The sequence below is a fragment of the Osmerus mordax genome, chromosome 6 (genome assembly GCF_038355195.1).
Source record: "Osmerus mordax isolate fOsmMor3 chromosome 6, fOsmMor3.pri, whole genome shotgun sequence".
Classification (NCBI taxonomy): domain Eukaryota; kingdom Metazoa; phylum Chordata; class Actinopteri; order Osmeriformes; family Osmeridae; genus Osmerus; species Osmerus mordax.
In genome coordinates this window covers 15672470-15690610 of record NC_090055.1, presented here as the reverse complement: position 1 = coordinate 15690610, position 18141 = coordinate 15672470, and the positions used below count along the sequence as shown (strand labels likewise).

General features: G+C 40.3%; 1 protein-coding gene across 2 annotated transcripts in view; it reads right to left on the bottom strand.

The window, feature by feature from the left end:
* The window catches only part of tbrg4 (transforming growth factor beta regulator 4), a 34139-nt gene extending 24438 nt beyond the window's left edge, over positions 1–9701 (bottom strand). Inside the window, exons 1-2 of one of the 2 annotated variants that reach the window (XM_067238818.1) lie at positions 9633–9701; positions 4139–4619 (exon numbers count right to left, since the gene is read on the bottom strand). In XM_067238818.1, coding sequence (XP_067094919.1) covers positions 4139–4549 — 411 coding nt within the window. In that variant the 5' untranslated portion in view covers positions 4550–4619; positions 9633–9701. Of the gene's footprint in view, positions 1–4138; positions 4620–6500; positions 6598–9632 lie in introns of those variants that run through there. The other variant, XM_067238819.1, reaches the window with a different exon arrangement.
* Between the last annotated feature and the right edge of the window lie 8440 nt (positions 9702–18141).

Here is an 18141-nt window from a genome sequence, read left to right as displayed (position 1 = left end):
GTCAATCTGTTCATGAAAATAATTAATTTCAGCCTAAACCGTACAACGGAACGTTAAATCGAATTCAACCAACGCAATCGCTACCAAGACGAACACAGCAGTAGTCTAGTACTGTACTGTAGTAGTAGAATTTACCGGGGCAGCTTCTCCACACAGGGCTATATCGCATTTTGCGTTGTTACTGACAATGATCGCTACCAGTGAGCTTTTTATGAATGAGCGATTTTCCACTAAATAAATGTCAAGCTTATTTACGTTTTTGGGGGCATATTTTCAGTTAGCAGATGGTACTGTTTGAATCGCGATTCCATTTTCTACTACCGGGTAACGTCGTAGAATAATCTTCAAAGGGGGTTCTTTATTAATGAATGAATGCAATGAGTAGGCTAAATGCCTGAAAATATCATGAGAAGGGAAACACTTAAAATGACGTTTAAGTCATAGAGATTAGGTCAATTTTTACACCGGTCTGCCAAATGTATTCGTTTTGATTCAACGTTGAGGCTGCCTCTTGCAGGGGAAATGAGAAGACATCTATTTCATTCTACACTTCACTCGTATTTTCAGTTGTAAATGAGCAGCAAAAAAAATGCTTTTAAATCTATGTAATCTTTATAAATAATAAGTATGCATTTTTATATAAAATATACAGAAATATCAGTTGTAAAAATGTCATTCAAAAACGGACCCCTGTGCAACCGACGCAAGCAAGCACACCCTACAATTTCCCCAGAAATTGTACCCTCTGTAGTTATAATTATACTATATAACTTTTCCAGAGTTATCTCTGCTATGAGTTAGTGCAAACCGCTAAATTGATATTAGGCTACTCGGTGTAGAATGATGGTATTTTGGTGAAATGGTAGCTAATTTGTTAGAAGTAGCCTAGTTGGAGAGCTCACTGTCTGCTGTCTCTGGTGTCCATTTTTACTGTCACAGCTCACGGGAACATTTCATTTATATGCAACTGTATGTTTCACTCATTGAACAAATACATTCTAATTCTATATGGTTTTGTTCGGCTTGACATAGCGTCCATTATCTGGGACGGAGGTAGGCACTCTAGGCAGCGGAGCTTCAGCTCCTTTCAGGCGACACGCCCCCCCAGTCTCAAGCAGAGAAGACTGCTGATTTTTTCACGATTTCAAAGCCTAATTTAACATACTTGTCGGTGTTATTTTTTCATTCGAATTTGGATGGGTAGTTTGGATAACACATTATTCTGTGGTGTGGCGAACTTAAAACTCGTTCCAGGTCCACTTTACAGAGAATGTTTAAAGGCCATATGGCAGGTTTATTTTTCCAACAAATTTGCGCTATTTGCTTGTTGGTAATAAACATTTAAACTGTTATCCATTGTATTTGATGTTGTATGGTGTCACAAAAGAAAAAGTAGCTACTTTTTGCAATGATTCTTCTTTCTCCCACAATGCATTGCATGACGTCACTTTGGGGAGACGACAGACCAAAGCCCGCTTAGAGACCATTGAAATACATTAGAAATAAACACTAGGCTAGTACCAGAGAATGTCTAATATGGTATCTGCTAGTACCATCAAAACGAAATGTGTTTACAACATTGGGGAAAATATTTAATTGGGGATGATCTTGGGGGGGGATTTCTAGGTGGGACTGGCAAGTTAGCCCATAGCTAGCATGATGTCTTCTAGATCTAGATAAGTTTACCGGTAGTATTAGTCTACTTATCTGAACTACAGCTAACGACATGATTGACCGGGACAAGTGGAAGAGAAATGTAGCATACTTGCCCCACTGGACAAGTTTAAACTCAAACAAAATAAAATGCCATGTTACTTGCACTGGCCAGCTTGCAAATACTGAGGATAGCCTACCGAAGTTGAGTTAGCCAATGTCGTTAGCGATGCTAGCTAACATTAGTTTGCTAGCTGTATATAACATTTCACTGGGTCTTGCAGCTGTTTTATTGACTGAAATTATTATGAAATGTTTGTTCTACTAGCCATTTGCCTACTTTAGCAAGTAACAGTATTTCCATGCCCTGATAGTGTAACTGAGAAGACGCAGTAAATAATTCCTCTTTCAAGTAATAAGCCCCCGTTCAAGTGTTGAGCATTAAACTAGCTACACGGTCTGTAGAGATATTGGGACGAAGCTGCAATACAGTACATAAGTGTTTCATTCTGCAGAAATTGTGTCAATGTTTAATGTAACAAATAAAAAAAACACCTAAATTGTTATCATTTGTATAATATTACAGCTCCTCTTCGTTGGTCAAAGGCACAATCTTTACCTGGACGTGACTTTTGTTCATGGAAAAGTGAAACGTAAATGTAGGCTACTTGTCCTGCCTCAAAAAGTTCATGTCAGACCCTGAATGATCACTGTCACTAGATATAAGAAAAACGACTTTCACTAGGTGCTATTCACTGACAGTAAAAACTATTTTTTGTATATGTGCACTGCTGTTCGTAGACAAGCTCCAGAGCTCGTTGCTGTGTTGCTAAATGATAGCAACTCACCAGGACACTTCAACAACTCTCCACTCATTGTCCTCGGACCATCCATTTAATTGGCTTTCACGGCCATCAGGTCTCGGCAATTCCTCATTTGCCCTCTCATGTCTACTTGGTTCAAAATTATACGGCTGTGGGCCATCATACACATTAGTGTTTTTTGCCACCTCTTCTTCATCCCAGTCAGTCGCCATAGTTCTAGTACTAGGCTGAGGCTACTCTCCTCCACGACTCCCCAACATGACGTCATCGCCGAATTGCAATATGCAATTAGCTAATATGCTAATGCTAACACCAAAAACAAAAAAAACTGGTCTTTAACACCATTTGGAGACACCATTTGGAGATATTTTAAAGGATATACATATCTTGAGTGCTTCATGTACCCATTAATTAACAGTAGCGTTTAACCTGCCATATGGCCTTTAATAGGGGAGAACTGCCACTCTCTGGAAACTTCCAGGTTCTGAACTGGTTGCAGTTCCCCTCTAGTTCCATGTGAGGGCGCTAACTGGCGAGTGCAGAATGAATGAAGGTCTATGGAGCTATACTCCTCAAAATCCACTTTTCTCAGGATATATTTTCTCTAGTCTCGTAATTTGAATGTTGAATTCGAAAGGGGAGGCAAAAAAATAATACACAAGTACACATGTAAAGTCGCTTTTTTGTCTTAAAAAGCCTTTTAAAATGTCAATGCCGTGATACACATTGTACGACCAAAGATAATGCTTTACGGCAAGCTCTGGTCACTTCCTTTTTGCTCTCGAGGCATCGACAACACAGCTGACAGGTTAGGCTCTCCCTGTCAATACACATGCTAGAAAGAGTTTTGGCTTGCTAATGTTGTTGCTAATGTTACTAATGCTCTGACATTCTGGTTCCGCTTCGGATGCCATCAAGCGGGATCTCTGGTCCTAGTCAGTCCTTCACTAACTAATCAGCATTCATTAGCAGAATGCTAGCGTGTTATGGGCAACAACACTCACCCTGTAGGAAATCAAAAGGACAAATACTCCTTCATTCAACTTTCGACCTATAATCCATGTTGAACATGCACAACCTGCAATCAAATCTGAGATTTCTCAATGACAATCAGGCAAAAGAGACAAATGTACCCATTTAGCTCCATAGACTCCCATTCATTTTGAACTCGACCGCGATCACCTCCAGTGGAACTCTGGTGTAACTGCAACTGCGGCTTAAGGGTCCCATGACATGAAATGTTCACTTTAGGAGGTTATTTAACATTAATATGAGTTCCCCTAGCCTGCCTTTGGTTCCCCAGTGGCTAGAAATTTCGATAGGTGTAAACCAAGCCCTGGGTATTCTTCTCTGCCTTTGAGAAAATGAAAGCTGAAACGCTCGGTTTTGAAAATGCTGGTTTATAGGGAATGGACAGGCTCTCCTTAGACAGGCTCTGTTATCGTCTTGCCAGTTGTAGCAACTGTAGTTGAGAGATTTCTGCAACTCTGTGCCCACCAGTGTTTGTTGCCAGCATGTCCATTCAACAGTGCAGGCTATTGCTACTGTACTGTATCTTTCTAATACAGATACCATAAACGACATAAATTAACTTGAAGGTGTCTGTGTCTCCTTGAGTCCAAGTTGACAGTGGTTACACACCACCACACAGCTCCGCCTACCTGTCCAGCAACCGTATCCATCATATCCTGCAGCCTGGGATCCTTCAACAACTCTGATTGGTTTAATTCAGAGCCCCCTTTCTGGCACTGAGATAATCTGACCATGGCCACTGCAGCTTGGTTGCCATTTCCTCCTCGCTCAGCCCAAGCTAACAGGATATCCTGCTGAGACTCCGCCGTCTCTAGAAGCTCATCGAGCTGTGTGCGTTTGGGGACTGTCGGAAAGTTCTCATCCTTGGCCACACTCCTGCCTTCACACAGTGGCCTCCCCAAAGGCCCCATCCAGGCATGGGCCCATAGTGTCTCTGTAGGCGCAGCTGGAGGGGCAGATAAGCGGGCAGTTGTGGCCTGAGAATTAGGTGAAGCCCTGGATAGAAGACGGGCATATCGGCCAAGTAGACGGCTGGTCATGGAGGAGCACAGTTGAAGCACCCAGACCAGAGAAACTTGTTCACAATATGGCAGCCAGAATCACCTTCACCTGAGGGAGAGACGCAGAAAGTTCAACAGAGAATCAGACATGAGAACCAGGGGCCTCATTTATCAACCGTTTGTATGCACTAATATGTGCGGAAACCGTGCGTACGAATGGATCCATGCAAAAGTTGCGATTTATCATGACAAGAGATTTCTTGGAAGTGTGCATAAATCTAAGAATGGTCAATACTATGCGTAGCTGAGTATGAACAATTCCAAGTGGTGAAACAAGGCAATTGCATTGTGAACACGGGAACTCTATTTAGGCCTATAAGATTTAAATCAATAATAAAAGCATTTCGCAAGGATTTCCATGAAATATTGAATTCATGAAATATCGTAATTATATAATTGAACACCATAAAGGGAGTTGTTAATATTGTCGAATTGACGTACCGTAGTGTAATGTATGATACAACAATAATATGCTCATGGACCACTATAAAAGATGGTCAATTAACACGGCATATCTAATATGAAGATGGCAGATCTAGCTGTGTTTAGAAGATTTAGCACACGCTGCATTTCGTCAAGAGTGGCAATGACTTTTTCGTACAAAGAAGTGAGTGGCTCATTAGCATCGTTTCCCTAAACCCATTTTAGTGGAATTATGCAAGGATCTAGGACCAAATTTACAAAGACAAACAAGGAGAACGAATGCCATTCCAGTGCACATTCAGGTGCTATCCACCTTGGCTATCTTGGCGACGGGCACTTAAAGCTTAAGCTTGCTGATCGGTCTGGCATCTCACAACCCTCCATCAGTCAAACGATGCCTGATATTTTACACACGATCATCAGTAAATCCCGTCAGTAGCCTACATCAATTTCCTGGACACGCCTGTGTACAGCTACGGCCTGTTTCGCACTTGATTTTAAATCAAACAATTTTTTTTGTGTTTTTTCTGCCAACGAGCGCCTCTGAGAAGAAGCTGCGTTAACAGCAATCGCTACCTTTTCCCAAACAATATTTTTTTTTTTGGTGGTCAAACCGTCAAAGCACCGGTAAGTGTTCCAAATAAAATGTTGTGGTTGCACAAATTTATTTTTCTTTCCTTTCTTTTCTTGCTACATTTTCATTACCAATATCTAGTTGAACTTGTTAGCTCCCTTTTTATTGGTGGTGATTCAACTAATTTAGATAATATGGTCCGTTTCGTATGCAAATACTTACTTGTTTGTGCACAAGCTTATCAGAACAGGTGAGATTTATCAAGGAAAATCTCCTAGAAGTGTGCGTACGCCGCTCGTACGAATGTTTGATAAATCGCACCTTGAACTGTCGTGGGAATATTTAAAACATCCACGTAAGAACAATTTCTATGCACGCTTGATAAATGAGGCTCCTGGTCTGGAAAGACAAAGAAAAAAAGCATCTTTCTTTTCACTGCATTGACCACTCATTTGTCAAATTAATTCTGTGGGACAAATATGTAAAATACAGTAGTAGCTAATATGTCAAACAATTTACACTAAAGATGGCATGTCCCTAATGATCAATCAGGTGGGCAAATTGTAGATCGATCTTCGGGTCATTCAAAATTGACTATGATAATAAAACTAGTTATGTAACTAAAAACCTGCAGAATAGGATTGTGTAAAGGGTGGCCAAATGTCCCGTATTAGCCGGGAGGTCCCTTATATTAGGCCTAATTGATTTGTCCCATACGTGACCTCCCTTATCCCATATGTATTGGCTGCTAGGCTGCTCTAACCACTGACTGATACAACAGCAGCAGTGCTGGTCACGACACATGAGAATGATCACCGACCCCTGTCATCAGTCCCCCTCCCCTCAAACGCTTTGTATACGTTAGGAAAATGCGCCAATTAATCTAGCTATCGTTATGACGAATGGCTTCAAACAGTACACTGTCAAACATACCCGCACTGCTGCGGCAGGCCACCTTTTGTTCCGGTGTTGTCGCCCAACTGGTTTCCACGCTAACTGGTTCCCCAGCTGTGCGTTCACATATCAGTCTTCCTCTATCACCTGATTCGTCACAAAAAACATATTACTGTCGATTTTCAAGTCGGATCGCATATTTGCTGCGGCAAATATGAAAGTATAGGCTACGTACGCACTACATTACATCCATTCATGACAAAATAAATGGAGACAAAATAAAACATTTGCAGGCTTGCATGAAGTGGGATTCGATTGCTCTAGAGCAAAAACACATTACACCAAAGCCCATTGTTTTACACTGCGAGCTATTCTAGCTCTTAAGAGATTTGGTCAATTGTTACGTATTAACTACGTTGGACTTCAGGTAACATCTTGTTTTATATTCTTCTAAAACAACTGGTTCCCATAGACACTACCCGAATGTAGGCTACTAATCACGTATTTGGGGTTGTTTCGAGGCTGTAGCCGTATTTTCTACGAAATCACAGCTCCTTCTGACACCACATATTAAAAATTAATACTAAGAATGTCGCTGCTAAGCCAGAAAATACGATCAAAATAGCCTACGCGTAACCATTTGAAACAACATGGGTCTATTCGTTTCCTATGCGATTTCGTGTATGGCTGAGTGTTTCTTCGCTATATCTTTTGAAATCAATTCATTTCATAATTTTATATTCTGAACAAATGTAGTGAGCACTACATTACAGCCATTCACGCCATAATAAATGGAAGTTAAGAAAAACAAAATATTCGAGTGGGATTTGATCCCACGAGCAAAAACATTCTATCATTGTAGTTCATTGCATTACACCGCACGCCACTGAAGCACATGGGAATTTCAGTAATTCAGTCACGTATTTACTAACTACGTTGGCCTTCAGGCAACATGTTGTTTTGGTTCTTCTGAAATAACTACCGTAGACACTACCCCAATGTAGGCTACTCATCACGTATTTTGGGTTGTCTCGAGGCAATATATAGCCATATTTACCACGATATCACAGCCTCTTAATGACACCACATACTGCAAAGTAATACTTAGATTGTCGCTGACAATATCAACTTAAATGCGAACACTGCCGAGTAGTAGCCTAGCCTATGCATGTAGTAATATTCTACCCGCAACACAGTACTGAAGGTGTCCAATTTTATTTGTGACTAGCATCCAGGTAACATTGTGAGGTTTCTATAATACATACATTTGTATTTGATGTCAAACAAACACACACACATGTAATGCCATCATATTGTCTTTATTATGTGAAGCACGACACATGTTTGTATGAAGTACTATAAACAATGGTCAAATCTCCTTTGAATATCCCTTTTTACAAGCAGTCACAGAGGGCTTCACATGTGCCCATAGATTTGCCCCTCAACCAACCTCAATTCTCAAGGAAGACAAGGAAAAACTCCCAGAAAAACAAATGTCAGTTTAAGCAATGGTAGCCACAGGCTGGTGCCATGTGATTGGCACAACATAACAGGGAAGCCGGGTAGATGGGTTTTTCCTTATCTTCCTTGAGAATTGAGGTTGGTTGTTGAGGTTGTCGAGGACCCTTCATTAAGGTTGACCCGTAATGAAGGGTCACATAAGTAGTAGTGCTTCGCAATATGTGGTGTCATTAAGGGTCTGTGATATCGTGGTTAATATGGCTATTGCCTTGAGACAACTCCAAATACGTGATGAGTAGCCTACATTCGGGTAGTGTCTACGGTAACTAGTTGATTCAGAAGAACCAAAACATGTTGCCTGAAGGCCAACGTAGTTAACAAATACATGACTGAATTCCTAAAACACTCATGTGCTTCAGTAGCTTGCGGTGTGATGCAACGGATTATACCAATGCATGTGTTTTTGCTCGTGGGGTCGAATCCCACTTGATTCTTTTATTTTCTTAGCTTCCATTTATTGTGGCGTGAATGGCTGTAATGTAGTGCTCACTACATTTGTTCAGAATATATAATTATGAAATGAATTGATTTCAAAAGATATAGCGAAGAAACACAGCCATAGGCTACACGAAATCGCATAGGAAACTAATGTTTCCACGTTGTGTTACGCGTATTTTGATCGTATTGTGGAGTCAGGTGGCTGAGCGGTTAGGGAGTCGGACTAGTAATCCGAAGGTCGCCAGTTCGATTCTCGGTCATGCCAACTGACGTTGTGTCCTTGGGCAAGGCACTTCACCCTACTTGCCTCGGGGGAATGTCCCTGTACTTACTGTAAGTCGCTCTGGATAAGAGCGTCTGCTAAATGACTAAATGTAAATGTAAATTGTCTGGGTTAGCAGTAACGTTCTTAGTATGAATTTTTAATATGTGGTGTCAGAAGGAACTGTGATGTCGTGGAAAATACGGCTATTGCCTCGAAACAACCCCAAATACGTGCATATAGTAGCTTACATGCGGGTAGTGTCTATGGGAAACAGTTGATTCAGAAGAAGCCAAATCAAAATGTTACCTGAAGGCCAACATAGTTAACAAATACATAACGATTTAGCAACATTTTGTGAGCTGATATGGCTCGCGGTGTAAATCAACACTTTCGTGCGCACGTATTTTTGCTCTAGTGCGATCGAATCCTTCGCAGCCGCAGCAAATATGAGATCCGACTTGAAAATCGCCAGTAATATGTTTGTGAATTTGTGACGAATCTGGTGATAGAGGCAGACTGATAGGTGCACGCACAGCTGGGGAACCAGTTAAATTGGGAACCAGTTGGGACGTAACAACGGCGTAGGCTATTTAGTAGTGACAAAGTTGGCAACCCTAGTTGTGTAACATCTACGCTGGAAACCTTACATAAACCCAAATTCACGTACGGTAAGTAGTTAGCAACACTACTTACCGTAGGCATTTATCCACAACTAGCTATAATGTTCATAAGATGCCTCGGCAAACTCAAATGTTAAATCAATGTGATAAACGATGCCTCTGACTACATTCGTGAAGCAACTCTGACCTTGTCAAGAAAGAGGTGCGCTGCACTTACAAGATGCACTAGACAGGTATGCTTCATCTTAAAACTAACTATAAACGCCTCGACTCCTGTGAACAATGCCGACCACAAATAATCTCAACTTGTTTTTACCTTGTACTTACCTTTCAAATGAGGATGTGGGATGTAACCGACGACATTCACATGGACTTCAGTTGTTACCACAGTCGCAGAAAAACTACGTAGTAAGCATAGTATGTCACATGATCATCGGACGACTCGTTGATTGGCTACTTTCTTTTCCCTACTTCTGATTCGTCTGACCCTTGACACATTAGGTACGTTCGACATTAACTGACTTCATGCAGCGCTGCAGCCGGCTGCAGGCGGCTGACTTGAAACAGTGAATTCTGGCAGAGCCTGTTTAAGGAGAGCCTGGCCACTCCCTATTAAGCCCCATTGTACCAAATTTTGTTGCAGTTCCACCAGAGTTCCCCTGGGAGTGATCGCGGTCGAGTGCAGAATGAATGGGAGTCTATGGAGCTAAACGGCTAAATGTGTCTCTTTCACTTGATTGTCGTTGAGAAATCTCAGATTTGATTGTAGTTTTTGCATATTCAACATGGATTATAGGTCGAAAGTTGAATGAACGAGTATTTGTCCTTTTGATTTCTTACAGGGCAAGTCGTTGTTGCCCATAACACTCTAGCATTCTGCTAACGAATGCTGATTTGGTTAGTGAAGGACTGACTACGACCAGAGATCCCGCTTGATGGCATCCGAAGCAGAACCAGAATGTCAGAGCATTAGCAACAACATTAGCAAACCAAAACTCTTTCTAGCATGTGTATTGACAGGGTGAGCCTAACCTGTCAGCTGTGTTGTCGATGCCTCAAGAGAAAAGTGGAAGTAACCAGAGCTTGCCGTCAAGCAGTATCTCAGGCCGTACAATGTGTATGACGTCAATTACATTTTAAAAGGCTTTTTAGAACAGAAAGGCGATTTTAAAAAAAATCTATCACCCAGTGGAGTGTATTTTTTTTTGCCTCCCCTTCCGAATTCAGAATTCAAATTACTAGACAAAAAATTATATCCTGACAAAAGTGGATTTTGAGGGGTATAGCTCCATAGACCTCCATTCATTCTGCACTCGACCGTTAGCGCCCTCATATGGAACTAGAGTGGAACTGCAACCAGTTCAGAACCCGGAAGTTTCCCGAGAGTGGCAGTTCTCTGATTCTGGTTAGACTTTTTGTCCGACTTGAGACGGCGCCAAGGCTAGGTCACTGTGACGTAGCCATCAACGTACCGTGAGATGGATTCGAGAACTGCCGGCTGTGTAGCCGATTTTCTCAAGAGCAACTGCAAGGGTTATAATGACGACACAGCTATTTCATGATTGGCCAGACTCACACACGACAACTTTGACGCGTGTTTTGTAATTATTCTTTTTTTTTTAATTATTCAACATTGTTTGCAAATACAGTAATACAGTGTTCAACAATTACATGTTCACTTACGTAACAAAAGTATTTGTGTCAGATTAAACATAACAAATCTGCAGACACTAGAAACACTTCAATGAATTAATAATGTATGCAAGGGGATATACGACACAATATAAAAAATAATCAAAATAAAATAGAAATCCAACATCATTATAGGAAAGCATATCGACATAATTTCTCTAATTAGTCTGTGTTACCACAGATTTGATCTAAAATTTTAGAAGTTTTAATAGCTTTTTTATTGTGTAATTTAGAAATAGATTCAAATAGCATTTTAAGTTCAAAGAGGAACAAATTAAAATTGGGCTTGAAATGGAGTACTCTTGCTTTATGAATATGAAATTTACTAAGTAGACATAATCATTTAATTGTGATGTCTATAAAGATACAACCAGTATTGGAGTTCAGAAACAAAACCATTTCTTCAGAGATATGTACCAATTTGTTGGCACGTAAATATTTGCGTCAAAACATCCGTCCAGAACTTCCGTGAAAATGTGCATCTATAAAACAGATAAAGAATGGACTCATCTTGACCAGAGCAAAAACAGCATAGCTGTGAAATATCTGGTTTAAATTTATTTAAGAAGGCGTTGCAAGGGTAATATTTATGTAAGATCTTCATATGATCTTCTTTAGTTTTATTTGAAATAAAAAATCTATGCGGATCTGACCACACACGCTATCACCATTTCAGAGAAATTAGATTTCCAAAAGTGAAGTGCTCTGTGAGAGTCACTGTGAATCATCGATATTGATTGCCTGATGTGAAGATTATTACATTTCCTGTCAGTAAGGTCTAACCCATTAATTGACAATCGAGGCATCTCACCCGTGAAAGACCCATATGAGGTCTGGGTCTTTACAAGAAATAACAATTTATTTGAGATACTTTTAACAACCTTTTCATATTCTTTACGTGACAGGTGTGCACCAGTCTTTTGAGTAAGTTCCTCAAATGTATATAGATCTCCACTGTCATTTAACAGATCTAAAATGAAAATATTATCCTTAAACCAATTGGAGAAGAAAATTGACTTATTCCTACACAACACATACTGATTGTTCCATATAATACATTTGTGGAGAGAGAAATTGTGATTAAAAGCTCATTTCCAGGCGTAGAGAGCTTGTTTGTGAAAGTTGGCCAATTTTACGGGTAGTTTACTACATTTGAAATTACAAGATAGTAAGAATTGAAGACTACCACATCGTTCAAATATCAAATTTTGGATATAAAACCAAGGATCATTGTTCTGATGTACGCAGTGCTTAAGCCAATTGATTCTAAATGTGTTATTCACACTAATAAAATCTAAAGTGTTATAGCCTCCTTTGAGTAAGCTTGGGTGATTGTTTTGCGACGTACATATTCTGTTTTGTTTTTCCAAATGAACTTGAATAGGAGTGAATTAATGGCCGCACATGTCTTTGGATCAATATATAGAGATAATGCTGGATATACTAATCTTGATAGTCCCTCTGCTTTAGACAATAAAACTCTGCCATATATAGAAAGATCTCTTTGCAACCAACAATTAAAAATAGTCTTAGCTGTTTTTATCTTCTGAGCAAAGTTCAGATAAATTCTCTCAATGGGAGACCTGCTAATCACAATACCAAGATACCTCACTGATTGCCTTACAGCTAGGCCACCAATAGAGGTCTTATCCAACAGGTGTACAGTCATTATTTCGCTCTTACTATGATTGATAGAAAGCCCAGAAGCCCCAGAAAAGAATCTCTTCACCTTCAAGAGCCGGCTCTTAGAGCCGGATCGTTCGCGAACGACCCATCACTAATGCTGATATATATTGCCTTTTGATGAGTGAGAATAGATCCATGAAAGTCAATAGCAAACATAATTGAAACTCCACAAGAGTGAGTAGTGCCATGAGAAAATAAAGCTTTCCCTCCCCACTGGTTATGCCAGAAAGTTTCATCTTCTTGAGATGAATGTGTTTCTTGTAAAAAGTAGACATCCTTTTTTTGCTCTTTACAGAAAAGAAATAAAGGTTTCCTTTTAGTGCCTTCACGAATCCCCCTTACATTTAAAGAAAAACAAGACAGTTGAAGCTGTGACATTGAACTGGAAAAGTTGCAACAGCAACTAAACTCTAAAGGTAAAGGAAGTCTGAGTAACTACCCTAGTGGTAGTGTTTTGAAAGGTGTGCTGAAAGTAGTAGTATATGGAATGCAAAACTTACACATTACCCATCGTACATTTCTGAAATTTAGAAATTTTGCATCTAGTAATAATCGACCAATCGTATTTAAACTTAAAGCAAACAGCAACATCAACGGCATTTAGAATATGGGTATTAATTTACATTTAGTCATTTAGCAGACGCTCTTATCCAGAGCGACTTACAGTAAGTACAGGGACATTCCCCCCGAAGCAAGTAGGGTGAAGTGCCTTGCCCAAGGACACAACGTCATTTTGCACGGCCGGGAATCAAACTGGCAACCTTCAGATTACTAGCCCGACTCCCTCACCGCTCAGCCATCTGACTCCCTTACATATCAATATAGATGCCAATAGCCTAGCGTCATAACATTCATACTTTTAGTAACAAAACTTATATCAGGAAAACGGTAAAAAAATAAAATAACAGATCGATCCTTATAAGGATATTATAACGTAACAGGTAGGCTACTAATCTCGATCACGTATCACCAGCGGAGAATCTTTTTCCATCAATGAAGGCAAAAGGACCACTGTAGCCAGCCCGTTTTCCCTCCTTCCTTGCTTGTTCCACGAGGGGCCATAGTTTGCTTCTTGCCTCCTTAACTCGGTCTGTCAAGTCTTCGAGAATCTTTATCTTCTTTTGCCTTAAAACTTAAGTGTTTAGCATCAGACCATATCCTGTCACTGTGTGTGCGGGAGGTGAATTGTACAATGATGCGACGTGAGCCTACATTCGCGTTTTTCTGGCCGAGTTTATGTGCAACATCGACCGTACTTTGAAGCGAGTCCCCAATTCCAGGTGACACTTTAGCAAACAAGTCTATCGCAGTTATTTTCACATTTTCCCCTTCCCGTTCAGGAACACCAGAGATCTTGAGATTCCATCTCCTTTTGTATGCATCCAACTCGTCTACCTTGTCACGGAGAGCCTTGTTTTGAGATCCTGCGGCTTTCACTTTTTGCTCCAAGCCTCTCACCTTCTAGTGATGGGTCGTTCGCGAACGATCCGGCTCTAAGAGCCGGCTCTTGAAGGTGAACATCGGGAGCTGGCTCGCATATCTGAAGAGCCGACTCTATTTTTAATAGATTAATACAGCCTATAAAAACTAAATGATTATGAAATAATGAATTTTAATTGTATTTAAAATAATTGACTAATTCAAAGAACAACAAAAAAAATACTTGTAGGCTTAAAGGCGCACACGATCATCCTCACATTCTGTTCCTGTCAATCCTGCATGAGGGAGGGCCGAGCCAACTCACACACAGTGAGAGAGTAGTCAACTCGGAGGAGAGCCATGACAAATCAATGCATTTTTAAAGATATGTGGTTACGGTCGAGTATGATTTCATAATTTAATTCAAATTGTTTTCACACCTATCATAGTCAAATTCATAGTTAAAACATGTATTTTTTAAAGAGCCGTTCGGGACCCAAAAAAGCCGGCTCTTTTTAGTGAGCTGAGCCATAGGAGCCGGCTCACGAAAAAGAGCCGGAATGCCCATCATTATCACCTTCCCCTTCATGTCCTCCACCTCCTGACCAGTAAACTCCAGGGAAGATGTAAGCTCACGAATTGAGGTTGTGTTATCTTTGACGCAACTTTCAACAGCTTGTAGCTTTACCAGGAACTCATCTTGCCTTTAACCAACCTTTTCAATTGCTGCGAGGATATCAGCATTAGACACGTTAGTGCTGAGTCGCGCCGGCGAGAGTGAGACATCTTTTTAGATAAAGGGCTGCAAGAGGGGGACTCAATCGGTGTCAAATCGGTAGTCACAATAGTCATGTTCCTTTGAGTGTTTGAGATAGTCGTGATCTCTTTTCAGGCTGTCGGGATTAAAAGACGAATCAATATCTTCTGTCTCCGTAGGGAGTTGTGAAACATTTGTTGACAACGACATTTCAGACATTAGCCAGTAGCTAGCTAAAAAAGTAGTTAGTTGCCTGGTGCCTCAGTTTAACGGTGCAAACTCAGAAACAAAAATGTTTTGGGCCTTCCTGGTTAAAAAATCACAATTAGTTAAACAACTTGATCATTAGTAATACATTAGCACGATGTATGTGTTAAATGGGTAAATACGACTAAGTTCTGCACAGAAGTTTCCCTCGGCTTAAAAAGGCACGTTACATCGGCGCCATCTTGGCCCGACCATTCGTTTTGTAATTATTCTGACACCTTCAGTTTCGCCAACGCTGAAATCCGGACCAAACAGTTTAATTGAATTAAAAATGTGTTGAAGAAAGGGTTTTAGTCCGCCTCTTGAAGGATTCATATATCTATGTGTCTATTCCAATATGTAATGATGGTATTCTATGACACAAATCTGTGTTCTAGAAAGAGTGGTCTGGAGTCGCAGAGGTCCGATAATATCAGCTTTAATGCAGCAGTTGGTAATCAACAAGTACAGAGCTCTGGGGCTGTCTACGTTTCCCTACCCGCAACAGAGTTTGGGCTGGTTCACGAAGTCCAACTGGCTATCTTTCCCTCCCCAGCATATAATATACAGTGCAATTAAAACAGAAAGATGAAAAGAGGGTTGAGCTTGTTCTCTCGTGCATCAGGGAGTTGTTCTTGCCTCCGCGTCCCACCTGCTCGGGTGCCATCTCCACCCAGATTCAAGGTTGTTTCTGAAAATGAAAAGAGAGACACAAAGAACAGCCTGCTTCCCATACTCAGTGTGAGACCCAATGTTTAAGCCTGAGCACACTTCTAAGTTCATAACTTTAATAAGCACAATGCATAACTTTAATAAGCACAATATATTCTTTAATCCCTCTTTTGATCTCTGAAAACACCAGAGATCAATCAACATAGCCCGGACCAACCACCGCCTCCTCGTCCTGGTCAGCCAGCCCCAGCAACGGCATTTGGAACCCCGTCTTTGGGTTCTCCACAGCTGAGCCAATGATCTGGTTGCACAGGGACCTGATACACGGGATAGAGCAACAATCATGTTGATATTGATATAGCCCACTCTTAAGTAAAATAGCGGAAACCTTCTTAGTCCAGTACTATTCTAGTGTGGTCAAGCAGTATCACTCTTGACCTAGTCGTAACCCTCTTTTCCGGACTCTCACATTCGTAGCAATAGCAAAAGGTTCACTGGCCCTTCTCCACCAACTCCTGCAACGTACAACTGGATTCTGGAGCAGCACAACACATGCTCCAGTGGTACCACGTACTTCCTTTCCCCAGCACCCTTAGGGCGTGCGAGGTTCTCTCGATGACCTTGAATGGTCCTGTCCATAAATGTACAACAGGCTTCCCCGAACATCTGATGATGTATTGGGGCAGGTGGGACAGGGTCTTCAAGGGGAAGGGGTAGATCATCCAGTGAGAAAGGGGGGGACATGGTCTCCAGGGGAATGGGGCCTTAGAACAGGGGTTAGGTAGTCAGACCCGCCGGTCTGACTCGTCCTGAAGCAGAAAAGAGTTACAGTCCCAGCATCACCTTATCTCCCATGATCAAGCAGTAACTGAGTCAAATGAGATGCGAACAGTCAAACACCAATGATTAAACACAGATATTGAAATCAAGAACCCATTTAAGGATTTAAAGTGGATATTTTTAAAGTTCAAATAAATCCCTCCTTTCACACCCTTTTAGGGTGTGACAACAAACACAAATTAAAAAATATCCCATTACTGATTACACAATGTTGGCATACAAATCAACAATAATGATGAGACTATGCAGCGTTATGGCCAAGTGGTGAGGACACACTGGACACAGTGGGAAAACCCTAATGATGTTATAGGGGAAAACTCACTCCACAGAGTGGACATTCGACATCCATGTATCCACGGCAGACCTGGACATGCTCACAGGCCCCCTTCACCACATACAACTTTAGCCAAGCTTTTAGAATTGTAATAAAATAAAATAAATTCGAAACAAATAGAAAAAACAGAAATAAGACAGGATATTTTAAAGTTTTCATAAGATTCCTCCTTTCATTGATAACTTTAATCAATACCCAATCTCCTCGTTTGACTCCTCTACTCTTTGGTTTACTGCTTCACCTGGAACAGAATTTAGCAGAAGACATCTCTTTTCTAGTTAGCATTTTTTATAAAATTGGTTAACCATTTGATTCGCCTCTTCATCATGCTATGTGAAAGGTTTAAGTTGTGGTATTACATATGATCTCCAATAAATCAATTCAAATGGTGTTATGCATCTGGTATAGGACTGGGAAAGACTTCAATTCACATAGTAAACATACTGTATCTATAATTACCAGGCAGTATTGACCCTTCAGTTTTCTTATTGTTGAGCAAACACATGTAACAGCATCTAATAAGACCATACATCATCATTTGATAGTCAACTCCTATTAGTCATGCCTAGAAATGACAATCTGTTTCTTTGTTCCCTTCTTTAGAAAATCAACTGTTAGTCTAATTTCTTTCAATCCAAAAAACCTTTTCTGTCTTTTAAAACAGTTAAGTTTAAGACCAATATTGTTTTAGATTCTCTATTTTACCAAATCACAGCTCTTTTTATCAAAGATATGATCAAAGCAATTTTCATTATGCCAAACCAGAATCCGTATGCTTCTTAAATGAAATATAAACCAAATCATGTTCTTAATGTAGCTATTAACCAAACATTTTTCCCAACTATATTTTCTATAAAGGTCAGATAGGTAGAACTTCATAACTTGTTTTGCTGCAGTTCAAAACGAGCCAATTAGCTCAAACCATCATAACCACAATTTATCAGACTTGATGAGTCTTCCCAAATTATTTCAGAACTGAATGTTATAATAACCCTCTTCATAATACAACATTATCACAGCCTAACTGTTTATCCCAAACAGTATGCCAGGCTCTGATAAAACTCTCAAATAAAACTTAAAACCAAATTATAATTAAACTCCAAATAAAAGTACATTTAGTTATTTTCTCTTTCTCATTTTTAACCAAATTACATCTAATACCTTTATCAAAACTCTTAAAAACCCTAGAT